The sequence below is a fragment of the Eretmochelys imbricata genome, chromosome 9 (assembly GCF_965152235.1).
Source record: "Eretmochelys imbricata isolate rEreImb1 chromosome 9, rEreImb1.hap1, whole genome shotgun sequence".
NCBI classification, from domain to species: Eukaryota; Metazoa; Chordata; order Testudines; family Cheloniidae; genus Eretmochelys; species Eretmochelys imbricata.
In genome coordinates, this window is record NC_135580.1 from 47,076,953 (window position 1) to 47,090,322 (window position 13,370).

General features: G+C 44.1%; 1 protein-coding gene across 1 annotated transcript; it reads left to right on the plus strand.

Annotated features, from left to right (window-relative positions):
* The first annotated feature begins 4,981 nt into the window (after positions 1 to 4,981).
* Positions 4,982 to 12,055, plus strand: POLR2D (RNA polymerase II subunit D). The gene is made up of 4 exons (XM_077826965.1): positions 4,982 to 5,130; positions 9,218 to 9,398; positions 10,854 to 10,949; positions 11,437 to 12,055. The coding sequence occupies exons 1-4, from the start codon at positions 5,058 to 5,060 to the stop codon at positions 11,513 to 11,515; spliced, it is 429 nt and encodes a 142-aa protein (XP_077683091.1). The 5' UTR covers positions 4,982 to 5,057; the 3' UTR covers positions 11,516 to 12,055.
* Positions 12,056 to 13,370: the final 1,315 nt, after the last annotated feature.

Sequence of the window (13,370 nt, forward strand, 5' to 3'; positions counted from 1 at the left end):
TAATTCCCTGATTTGTAACTGAATATTTGATTTTTCTCTCAAGTTTAGTACTTTACACTTGTCTTTACTGAATTTTATCTTGTTGACCAATTCTCCAATTTATCAAGGTGATTTTAAATTCTAATCCTGTCCTCCAAAGTGCTTGCAACCCCATCCAGCTTGACATCATCCAGAAATTTTATAGGCATTCTCCACTCCATTATTTAAGTCATTAATTAAAATATTAAACCGCACTAGACCCAGAAAAGACCCCTTGGGACCTCACTAGATACGTCCTCTCAGTTTGACAGCTAACCATTGATAACTATTCTGAGTATGTTTTTTCAACCAGTTGCGTACCTACTTTATAATAATTTAATCTAGACCATCTTTCCCTAGTTTGCTTATGAGACTGTCATGTGTTATCATCAAAAGCCTTACTAATATGTTGCTGACCTGATAAAACGAGATCTGTAAGAATTAGATATTGTAATCGTCTTATTTTTCCCTCTCTGTTTTTGCTTTTAAGAAGGTAATGTTTTCATAACAATAACAATACCAAATGGCATTTATTAAACAAGATCATAATAATTGCTATTTGTCACTAATTACTGAACAAAAACCAAGTAACTTTGGGCTTGACTTCTAGAGTGGTGAGATTTTTACCTGTGAATTCAACAAAAGGAAACCACTTTTCAAAATAATTTCTGTATTTTAGTTTATTTTGATAAGGGAGTTTTCCTGTCACCAACACTTCCCAAATTGTATTAAGCCAGGATACTACTGGATGATCCTTTTTTCTTCCAGTGAGATGTGGTAGCACAGCTAGTTGCTACTAAGTGGGTTACTAATTTGTTTCAAACATTAGGAAGCTAGGAATTGCCCATATTGGATCAGACCAGTGGTCCATATAGTTCAATATCCTGTCTCTGAAAGCAGTCCGTATCAGCTGGGTTTTTTTCCACTCAAAGTCCCAACAATAGGAACAGTGAGTTCACTGGTAAATTGTATTTGGTAAGTTCTTTAACTTCCTTGAATATGTTTCTGTTTTAGTATATGACCTCCAAATGAATATGAAATCTCACTTTTATCTGACATTCTTTCTAACCATCATCTCTTTGCTACAAATATTTTTAAATCCATTCCTAAGACCCACTGTTACAGTAACTGGTATTTTTTCCCCTGAATAGCACATGTTAAAGATGAGCCACCTGCCCTCTTTTGTTGAATCAGTTTTGATTTGCTTCACAGGATGTACAACACTTACTGATCTAATTTTGAAATATATTTATTGGAGCCTACAAGAATAAAAAGGCAAGCTCCTCTTGAGAATATTCTTATCACTTTGGTCCTATCATTATAGCCTCTTCAGCTGTAGCAAGACACCTTTACAAGTGTCTGGCTTTCTGTTAATTGTTTTTCCACATAGCTCAGTGGAGAGGACACACAGACAAGAACCATTCAAAATTCATAACTACATGAGCTACCTACTATTCTGAGAAGATTGGTGCTCTTTGCAAATAGGTTATCTGAGAAGTCGCTGTGATTCCAAGTGCGTTCTAAAAGCTTCGCTGATCAAACTGGCATTGAATCTTTTCTTGTTTCATTGTAAACTTAATAGAGATTGTCTAATTTGCCAGATGTTCCCTTCAGCGTTTTAATTCAGTCTTCCTACCTGTACTGTTTAGCAATCTGAACTAGTTTCCAATCAGTTTCTCCACCTCATCCATTTATCCAGATGGAATGCTTTAAACATTTAGAGTTGGTCCATTCATAACTTTACAGCCTACCCTTTTTCAAGTTTTAAATACTTTGCTCTTACTATTCTGTAGGAAGCAGCGCATTTTTATACAGGTGAACAGTTAAATCTTCTGATTCTTTAGAAATTACAGCAACCCATTCTTTTTTTTTTTTTAAAGGTTGTGTTACGATCATATGAAGTCATAACAGCATGGGCAGCAATCTCATCAGATCTTGCAAACTAAACAGGATTAGGTTGGGTAGGTATTTAAATGGAAGAGCTCCAGGAAAGACAAAACTGTGCAAGAAAGTTGTTAGGTATCTTTTGGTGGCACTCTTCTGTCACCATTGTGGCATTGAACTGGCATGGCATGGAATAGGGGACATTGTGTAGTAAAGAGATTCCGTTTTTTGAGGAAGCTTAAAATCAAGGTCCTGACTACTGGTAATTTAACATCACAAGGCATTTCCCCCACAAAATTTGGGGTATTAATCACAGTGAACTAGTTAAACTCCAACTTGAGTAGTTTAGAATTTTAAGAAGGTAAAATGTTTCTCTAGCTTTACTTGGATACGAAATTCCTCATGTTCTGTCGCCTACTCATAACCTCTCTTGTGGCTTCCCTTTGCTTCCCTGTCAGAAAGTCATTTTTCTGCAGGGAAGCAAAGAAATGGGCGGGGGACATAAATTCTGAGCATGCGCAGTGGTGCAGAATTCCCCCAGGAGTAAGATCCTTTATAGAGCATATAATGCAGGGGTGGGCAAAATTTTTGGCCTGAGAGCCACATCGGCATTGAGAAACTGTATGGAGGGCCGGGTAGGGAAGGCTGTGCCTCCCCAAACAGCCTGGCCCCTGCCCCCTATCCACCCTCTCCCACTTTCTGCCCCCCTCGGAATCCCCGACCCATCCAGTGTTCCGTGTCCGCTAACTGCCTCTCTCCCCCCCCCCCCCCCGGGACCCCCCCCCATCCAACCCCCCTTTCTCCCTGTCCCCTGAGTGCCTCGACACCTATCCACACTCCCGTCCCTAACTGCCCCCCGGGACCCCACCCTCTATCCAACCCCCCCTGCCCCCAGACAGCCCACCCCCGGGACTCCCACAATTATCCAACCCCCCCCTGACTGCCCTGACCCTTATCCAGACCACCACCCCCTGACAGCCCTGCTGGAATTCCCATGCCTATCCAACACCCCCTGTTCCCTGATTGCCCCCCGACACCTCTTGCCCCTTATCCAACCCCCCCCCCATACTGCTCAGAGCAGCAAAGCCCTGCTACCCAGCCACGCCACTGCCACACTGCCCTGCTGGAGTGGTGGGCCAGAGCACTGGCAATGCGTCGTGCTGAGGCTGCGGAGGAAGAGGGACAGTGGGGAAGGGGCCAGGGGCTAGCCTCCCTGGCCAGGAGCTCAGAGGCTGCGCAGGTCGATCCTGCGGGCCGTAGCTTGCCCACCTCTGATATAATGTGTAAATCAGTTTAGAAACATTCTTGGTGGGATTACGCTTGGTGAAAAGCCATTCTGTTTGCTGTCATAGAAATGTAGAGCTAGAAGAGACCTCAACAGGTCATTTTGTTCATTCTGCCACACAGAGGCAGGATTAAGTATATCCAGACCATCCCTGACACGTTTGTCTAACCTTTTCCATCTTTCTACCACTATTAAATATTTGTCAGTAAGATAGCTAGCTCTATTTCTAATACACCTATCACTGTAGGGTCTAGGCCCCAGCGATGGAAATGAAAATTCTATCCATGAAAAAAATCTTAAATTTTTTTCTACTCCCCTATTAAACCTGCTGTTCATAGTGGGCTTGCTTAGGATGTTTGCTTTCCTGTAGAATGTAGCTGGGCCACTCTATAGCTCTGCTATTGGAGGAAGACTTGTGGTAAGACTATGTCTTGCAATACAATTTACTAGTACCCAGTCTCTGTGTCAACCTGATTTCTGATGTTAGAGAGTCCCAAAACCTAAGACCCACCAGTGAGAATACCTTGCCTTCTAGTCCCTGAGAATTTCACCATCAAATGGAGGGACAGGCTACAGTTGCCAATTTTGGTTGGACGTATTCCTGGAGATTTCATCACAGGACAATCTTTAATTCCTGGAGACTCCAGGACAACCCCGGAGGGTTGACAACCCTAGGACAGGCAGGCAGCATCTCCCAACCAACTGCCAGAGACTATTGAGACATGCAATGTGGTCTATGGGTATGGATGTTAGATCATCAATATAACCATTAGTATCTGCATACTATATCCAGCTCTGCCATAACTGGAAATAGTCTAAAATACTGGTAGATACCAAACGATGCTACAACTGGCTCCCTAGCATCTTCTCAATAATCTTGCCCTGGAAGGAGATTAGAAATAAGCAAGAGGTGGTTAGATTATCAACATGATCCTGAGCCAGAGGGTCAGACAAATGCACATATCAGTAACTGAAAGCATTGCCTCTCATCTTGGTCAAAAGTGGATTAATAGATTCACTGGTGGCTTTTACCAACCAAGAAGGGTGGTGGGTCCAGCAAATGCATTACAAGACCTTTTCCTATGCAACTGAACCAAACTATGTCAAGAAAAGTAGTGGGGATTTGCTTTTTTTGAGAGGTTGTCTTTGGTGCACTCAGTTATTTCTGCCCCGTAGGATGTAAGTGACTGCCAAAAGAAGCAACAGTTGTGTGGATCTGTGTCTGGGTTAGTTAGTTGCTTATATGGAGTAGTCATACGGGCTGAGAGAGCTACTAGTCATTGCTCTGGCCGAGGGAGGAGAAAGATTCCTTTGCAGTTTCCACACAAGATCACACAGGCTCCATGCTGAGTTTTGAGGCCAATAACATGAAATGTCCTCTCTGCGGTGAGCTGGAGGGGGGCGAGAACTTGATGTCTTGCAGATGGTTCCAAATTGGGTTTACCCTGTAGTGTCCAGCGGCAGGGGAGCTGGCCCTACTCGGCCTGCCCATGCCGGCCCTACTCGGCCTGCCCATGCCATCCCTACTCGCAATGAGTTAGTTCTGTCCTGCCTCTGGACCAGACCAGCCCTGAGGGGCCCGGGCCTACCACCCAGCAGATGGCGGCCGGGGCTAGGCCGCACCACACACGCTGAGGGACCTTTTTGCCCTGGACCCAAACTGGGGCCTGGCCCCGCTCAGCCCGGCCTGGGGGAAGGGTGGGAGGGAGACGCCGGCTCTCCCAGCAGGCTGCGCCCGCTCCGCCCGTCGGCGCCCCCCGGCGGGAGCCTCGGAACTCCGGGCTCTGGGCGCGCAGCCGCGAGGCAGGAGGAGGGCGGGGGCTCGCGGCTGCCTTCGCTTCCGGCGGGGAAGCCGGTGCCGGCTGAAGCGATGGCGGCCGGAGGCAGCGAGGCCCGGGTCGCGGACGTGGAGGAGGACGCCTCGCAGCTCGTCTTCCCCAAAGGTGCGCGGGGCCGGGGGACGGAGCCCGGGAAGTAGGAGAGGGAGATTCCCCCGGGAGCTGGCGGGGACGAGTGGAGATCAGGAGAGGGAGATTCTGCCCCTCCGGAGCTGGGGGGGCACATGGGGGGGTCCGGGGAGTAGGAGGGGGAGACTCCACCGAGCGGGGGAATGGGGCGCAAGGGGAAAACATGGCCTTCTCCAGCTTGTTGAACCCCAGGTTACCTCCCCCCATTCCTGTATCTGTTTCCCTGTAAATAAAAGGAACAGTTCCCGGCGGAAAGAAGAGTCTGGAAATCGGGGGCCACTTGACTGCACCCAACCGTATCAATACAATCCGGCTGCAAATTGGGGTTTGAACCTATGCTGTGCCTGGCCTTCTGGGGAATTAAAGCTCCAAACATGAAGCTCCTGGTGTAATTCTTTATCTGGCTGCAGAGTTTTGGCCTCCTGGCCCTTGTCTGACCCAGAGTTTAACTTGGGAGCTCAGTCACATTTCCCGAGCTGTTGATCATTATAAATCCCCATATATCAAAAATCAGGGTAATTTCAAAAAGAAAAAATTATGGAATCTCTGATAGCTGTGACAATTGCTCAATCATCATTGTTGTAGCCGGCCATCTGATTCCAGCAGAACCAGTACATCTTTGAAGTGTTCTTTAAATGACATTATATAATGCTTTTCAGTGTATAAAGGAGTATTATTAGTATTGATTGTACCATGCTGTGCAAATACAGGACAAAGAGGCAGTCTCTACCACAAAGAGCTTTATGTAAAAAACCCTGATCTGTATCAAGCTGGCACAATTAAATGATCCCTGGGTTTGATGTGAGGAACTCTATTTTTTCTTCTCTGTGGTCCATGACACAAAGGTATTGCTGCCTGTGAGAATATTTTCAAATTATTATTATTTTTTTGTTTTGGAAACCAACTGTTAAGGTTTGAAACAGGGATTACAGCTGCCCAGTGGGTTCTGCTGAAAATATTCTGAATCTGAAAAAGATACTAATATTTGAATAGCTATATTTGTTCCTTCAAGGTGTCCTGAAAAGGGAAAAAATTGGGTTTATTCTCTTTTTTGCTTTTCTGGTGTAAATGGAGACCCAAAATATTTGCAATCTACTTGCTTTTTAGCATTAGAAATTCATGTCCTGTCTATTCTGGTAAAAAGAAAAGGAGTACTTGTGGCACCTTAGAGACTAACCAATTTATTTGAACATGAGCTTTCGTGAGCTACAGCTCACTTCATCAGATGCATACCGTGGAAACTGCAGCAGACTTTATATATACACAGAGAATATGAAACAATACCTCCTCCCACCCCACTGTCCTGCTGGTAATAGCTTATCTAAAGTAATCATCAGGTTAGGCCATTTCCAGCACAAATCCAGGTTTTCTCACCCTCCACCCCCCCACACAAATTCACTCTCCTGCTGGTGATAGCCCATCCAAAGTGACAACTCTTTACACAATGTGCATGATAATCAAGTTAGGCCATTTCCTGCACAAATCCAGGTTCTCTCACTCCCTCACCCCCCTCCAAAAACCCACCCCCATACACACACAAACTCACTCTCCTGCTGGTAATAGCTCATCCAAACTGACCACTTTCCAAGTTTAAATCCAAGTTAAACCAGAACATCTGGGGGGGGGCCGGTAGGAAAAAACAAGAGGAAATAGGCTACCTTGCATAATGACTTAGCCACTCCCAGTCTCTATTTAAGCCTAAATTAATAGTATCCAATTTGCAAATGAATTCCAATTCAGCAGTTTCTCGCTGGAGTCTGGATTTGAAGTTTTTTTGTTTTAAGATAGCGACCTTCATGTCTGTGATTGCGTGACCAGAGAGATTGAAGTGTTCTCCGACTGGTTTATGAATGTTATAATTCTTGACATCGTCTACAGCCAAGCTCTGCGATACAACCGCATTTGCTCCAACCCCTCAGACAGAGACAAACACCTACAAGATCTCTGTCAAGCTTTCTTACAACTACAATACCCACCTGCGGAAGTAAAGAAACAGATTGATAGAGCCAGAAGAGTTCCCAGAAGTTACCTACTACAGGACAGGCCTAACAAAGAAAATAACAGAACGCCACTAGCCGTCACCTTCAGCCCCCAACTAAAACCCCTCCAACGCATTATTAAGGATCTACAACCTATCCTAAAGGATGACCCAACACTCTCACAAATCTTGGGAGACAGGCCAGTCCTTGCCTACAGACAGCCCCGCAACCTGAAGCAAATACTCACCAACAACCACATACCACACAACAGAACCACTAACCCAGGAACTTATCCTTGCAACAAAGCCCGTTGCCAATTGTGCACACATATCTATTCTGGGGACACCATCACAGGGCCTAATAACATCAGCCACGCTATCAGAGGCTCGTTCACCTGCACATCCACCAATGTGATTTATGCCATCATGTGCCAGCAATGCCCCTCTGCCATGTACATTGGTCAAACTGGACAGTCTCTACGTAAAAGAATAAATGGACACAAATCAGATGTCAAGAATTATAACATTCATAAACCAGTCGGAGAACACTTCAATCTCTCTGGTCACGCAATCACAGACATGAAGGTCGCTATCTTAAAACAAAAAAACTTCAAATCCAGACTCCAGCGAGAAACTGCTGAATTGGAATTCATTTTCAAATTGGATACTATTAATTTAGGCTTAAATAGAGACTGGGAGTGGCTAAGTCATTATGCAAGGTAGCCTATTTCCTCTTGTTTTTTCCTACCCACCCCCCACCCCCCGATGTTCTGGTTTAACTTGGATTTAAACTTGGAAAGTGGTCAGTTTGGATGAGCTATTACCAGCAGGAGAGTGAGTTTGTGTGTGTATGGGGGTGGGTTTTTGGAGGGGGGTGAGGGAGTGAGAGAACCTGGATTTGTGCAGGAAATGGCCTAACTTGATTATCATGCACATTGTGTAAAGAGTTGTCACTTTGGATGGGCTATCACCAGCAGGAGAGTGAATTTGTGTGGGGGGGTGGAGGGTGAGAAAACCTGGATTTGTGCTGGAAATGGCCTAACCTGATGATTACTTTAGATAAGCTATTACCAGCAGGACAGTGGGGTGGGAGGAGGTATTGTTTCATATTCTCTGTGTATATATAAAGTCTGCTGCAGTTTCCACGGTATGCATCTGATGAAGTGAGCTGTAGCTCACGAAAGCTCATGCTCAAATAAATTGGTTAGTCTCTAAGGTGCCACAAGTACTCCTTTTCTTTTTGCGAATACAGACTAACACGGCTGTTACTCTGAAATCTATTCTGGTAGTCACTCTTGATGACAAGCAAACTGGTGAAGTGGTTACAGACCAAGAGCTGAGAGAGAGAAGTTGAGCAAACTGGTGAAGTGGTTACAGACCAAGAGCTGAGAGAGAGAAGTTGATCTATGGAGAGGGGAAAGAATTTTTAGTCAGACTGTTTAAAACTTTGTTTTTATTAATGGCTATTTAATTTCAATGACTAAATAACATTTCTAATAAAGGAAGCCTTTGTTAAGGCTTTGTTAAGGAGGATTCTGCATCCTCCTCCTTTAATTAAGGTGCTAGAAGTAAACATCCCTAAGACTTCCCAGAAGCTCTCCAGCAAAACCGCAGAAGATCACACTTGCCATTCCTGATTTTTCTGAGATAAAAAACAAGTAGTAAAACAAGCTTATTTTAAAGCAAGTTACAAATCCAATTTTTAAAAAGCCTTTTCAGTTTTACCCCTTTAATATTTGCTTTTATTTTGGACCTTTGTGTCAAGTGAGTAATATTAATTACAAAAATATGATTAGCTCAAAAGATAGGGCTGGTAATTTAAGTGTGTATGATCAGAAAGTTAAAAATAACTGGAGTGCTATTCACTACTGTAAATCCAGTTGTGTGGCCTTGGAGGAATTATAGTTACAGTCTCATTAGGAATGGCTTCCAGGTCATGGAGTACAGGATTTTCACAGTCAAAGCTGAACCTGTGGTTCATTTTTCTTCTCCCCAAAGCTATATCCAAGCACGAAACAAAGCATATAGAAATTGGCTTCTTTGTTGTTGTACTTATCTTTCTCTCACACTGATACTCGCATACAGAATTTGAAACTGCTGAGACGCTTCTAAATTCAGAAGTGCACATGCTTCTTGAGCATCGTAAACAACAGAATGAGAGTGCTGAGGATGAGCAGGAGCTTTCGGAAGTCTTCATGAAAACTCTGAACTACACGGCTCGCTTCAGCCGCTTCAAAAACCGGGAGACCATTGCCAGCGTCCGCAGGTGAGTGGGAGAGTCAAGGAAAGATGATTTTATTGGGGAATTTAGTATGTAATGTGTGTGCTGTATTATGAAGTTGAAACATGGTAGTTATTGTTCTTCCCAGGAGCAGGGTTGCTGTAGAGCAGTGGTTCTCAACCACAGGCTGAGAACTCCCAACAATCCCCTATACCTGGCACCCCTGCTCAAAGCGGGGCCAGAAGCAGAGTCCTGGGTGCTGGGCCGGGTAGCCCGGACCCCTGCATGGGACTGGGCAGCTGGATCCTGCAGCAGGGCCAGATGCTGGACCCCCACGCAGGTGGTTGGAACGCGGGACACCCCCCTTCGCAGCCGAAGCCTGACCCTGAAACCCCACTGCATGGGGACAGGCGGCCGGACCCGGACCCTGCTGTGCGGGACCAGGCAGCCGGAACCTGGGACCCCTTCTGTGCGGGGCCAGCTGGCCTACAGCTGGACCTGGACCCCTGCATGGGACCAGGCAGCCAGACCTGACCCTTGCAGCGGAGCCCCACGTAAAGCCTGTGGGTGCTGTAGCACCCCAGCAAAACTCTAGATCTGAGCACCCCACACTACCCAGAGGCCCCCCACCCCAAACCTAGCTACAGACCCATTTTCCTGCCCCCTGCCTCCCTGCAGCACTCACCAGGCCCCTGCTGGCAGGAGCGCTCCTGCAGGCTGCCTTACTCTTTCTCCCCCTCAGCCAACCCCACCCCCTGCCTGACCAGTGTGGCAAATTTTGAAATTATTTTTAGCACACAGCTGGGCTGCAGCTGTGTCCTAGTTGGGCTGCATGCAGTCCACAGGTTGAGAACCGCTGCTCTAGAGATCTCAGTCATGTTTTTCTGGGGAAGTGAGAGACTTGGTGAGGTTCTGTTAGAGCAGTGGTTCTCAAACTTTTTTGCTTTGGTGACCTCTTTCACAAAGCAAGCCTCTGAGCGTGACTCGCCCCCCCTTCTAAATTAAAAACACTTTTTTATATTTAACACTATTTTAAATGCCAGAGGCGAAGCAGGGTTTGGGGGTGGAAGCTGACAGCTCATGAACCCCCATGTAATAACCTTGTGACCCCCTGAAGGGTCATGACACCCAGGTTGAGAACCCCTGTAGTAGAGTGGGTAACAAGAGGCCCGAGGTAGGGCCTCCAGAGCTGTTTTGGTACAAATATTTATATGACAGCAGATTGTGGTAGATGCAAGGGACTTTTCTAGCCCTTTTTTCTTTGGGGGGGAAGGGCTTCTGGGGTTATTGTGTGTAATTTTTTTGTTCTTACTAGCAGTAATGGGGTTGTATTCATAATAAAATAAATACAACGTATGCTGCCCTTTTTCTCATCCTCATTCCTTGTTCACAGATCTGTCAGCACCATGTCATCAATTCAGTTTCTTTTACATTCTTTTCCTTTCCTCTGCTTTTTTTATTCCATTTTTCCTATATTCTCACCATCTTCTCTTTCTGCAGTTTGTTGCTCCAGAAAAAGCTCCATAAATTTGAATTGGCGTGTTTGGCTAATTTGTGTCCTGAGACAGCTGAGGAGGCCAAGGCTTTGATTCCCAGGTGAGAATTTATGTCCTGTGTTTCATGATTTATGGGTTCTGTGATGCAGGAATAAGGGGAAAACTGAGCTGACCTATTGTTTCCTCTTTGTATCCAGTATTTCACAGCCACAGTGGGCTGGCCTAAAAGGTACAATTCTACATGATGCCAATCAGATAACTGTGTTTATGCCTGGCCCTGCCCATTCCTGAGTGTTGTACCCTTTTAATGTCATGTCCTGAAACTGATCAGTGAAAAGGTGGAGGGAGAAAGATATCTGATTTGCATAATTCAGTGTGGAGGCACATGAGAGCTATAACATGGGGCTTCAGAGTTGTCTGTGTATTATGACACAGGAGGAGGTGGAGATTTTGGATAAATCATGCAATGCCAGATGGTACCAAAAATGTCTGAGGCACTGGTGTAGAAACATGAGGAAATTCTGGATATTAAAAATGAAAGCACAGGGAAGAGGCTTGTTTCTATCATTACTGTTCTTATCTTGCAGCCTAGAGGGCCGGTTTGAAGATGAGGAGCTACAGCAGATTCTTGATGACATTCAGACCAAACGAAGCTTCCAGTACTAGGGCTAATTACTAGCCCTTATTATGAAAAGAAAGATCAGAGAATTTCAAATGTTTCTGTGCACATCAGTCCAATCTAGCTAGCTCCAGGACCGAGTAAAGAGAGTTCTTGATGGACAGTACTTCAGCCTTGGGTCCCGCACAGACATGTTTAAACTGGGGACCACTCTTTGACTTGTTGGAAACTGTAAACTTGACAAAGACTCATTTGCAGTGAGAGCCATGGAATCTTGTAAACTCCTGTCTCGATGGTTTCGGTACCTGTTTCCCCCAACTCTCTGTCCCTGCCAGGGGAATCTTCAAAGTGTTTTACATTACAGGGTCTAGGATAAGCGTGGTGTGATTCTTCTTTCTTATGAACTCCAGTTACCTAAGGTGGAGAAATTTTGTTCCCACTGGTTGTTGGAAATCCTAATAGTTTGTAGAATCAGGGCTAATAAGATTGAGTGTCTTTTGAAATGTTTTTTTTTAAGAAAATATTTTTTTCCTCCTTCAAGAGTGTATAATTGTTCAGTTTGAATTAAAATGTGATGTTTCTTATTATGTTCCTATACTTTGTAAATATTATCTGATTCACTCCAACTTTAATTATTTAAGTCCTATTGAGAAACACTTTGACCTGGAAGGAGGGAACAGTCTCTGGGGAGAGAGGAAGGAAGATAGTATTCTTGATCCAAACATCAGTTGTGATTATTAATACAAATGAATATAAATGAGCAGAATTGTATACACATATTTTGGGAGGGAGAGAAATATGATACTCTTATTAGGCTATGATTGGAAACTTGACATCCAAATCCATAGTGTTGAAAGATCATGCTGCTTTATAATAACTGCCTAAGTTACCTTGAGTGACACCTATTGACTCAGCAGCAGTAACATAACTTAATCCTTTTAATATCATTATGTCTCCTGGAATCTAATAAACCAAACATACCTTTCTGATTAACCACAGTAACTTTAATTGGGTCAGAATTATAAGAAAAGGTAACATGGGGTGAGGTCCTGTATTTTATTAGCTACATCCACCTCGTTTAAATCTTAGATTCAATCTCTAGCTGCAGTTGTCATCAAACAAGTCTTTTATACTCTGCCTCACAGGAGATTTCTGTGACTGCCTCAACTACATGAAAATACTGATCTTTAAAAAACAAATTGAGGTGTTTTAATAAGAACTTCATATCAGAACCCTTACCTCCTAGCCTCATTACTTTTGGTGGTAAGGAAGCCCTAGCTAGATTATTTGGCTTCTTTGACTTGTTTTCTTTTAAATTTGTATGATTAGGTGTGATAGTTGTCTCTTGTTGATATTTAAAAATAAGATGGCAGGCTTTAGAGAATAAATCTAACCGCTTTAATGAGCTGAATCTGATCCCACAAGGCTTACATCGTCCTCTGCTAATAGACAGATAACTACCAAACATTGAAATCCATAATAAATTACAGCTACCACTTTTCAAAGAAGATCGGAAGCAATAAAACAGACAAGATGGTGGGAAGAAGGCCTCTTAGAAACCTCCGTGAACTGCTATTGTATGATTAAACTGAACTACTAAATATGTAATAAAGGGGTTGCTAATACTGTATAGTAAGGGTGTTCTCAAAATATGAACATTATTCAGGGCTATTTTATTGTAGAAGGTTTGTGACCCCTTAAATTAGCGAGATGAAAAGATGAATTCATTGCACCTTGGAAAGAATAATTTGAATTACTCAAATGTATTACTAGTTCCTAAATAATCTGTAACTGCTCGAGAAAAAGACTGGGCTACTTATGTGGACAGCTCATTAAAAATGTCTGTTCAGTGTGGAGTTGATGGTCAAGAAGGGAAAATATAGTATAGTAAAACCTCAGAGT

Bases quoted from the DNA above. Each gene is read 5' to 3' on its own strand.
- POLR2D (XM_077826965.1), top strand. From the start codon at position 5,058: ATGGCGGCCGGAGGCAGCGAGGCCCGGGTCGCGGACGTGGAGGAGGAC. The intron at 5,131-9,217 runs GTGCGCGGGGCC...ACTCGCATACAG, and splicing joins GCAGCTCGTCTTCCCCAAAG to AATTTGAAACTGCTGAGACG. The intron at 10,950-11,436 runs GTGAGAATTTAT...CTTATCTTGCAG, and splicing joins GCCAAGGCTTTGATTCCCAG to CCTAGAGGGCCGGTTTGAAG.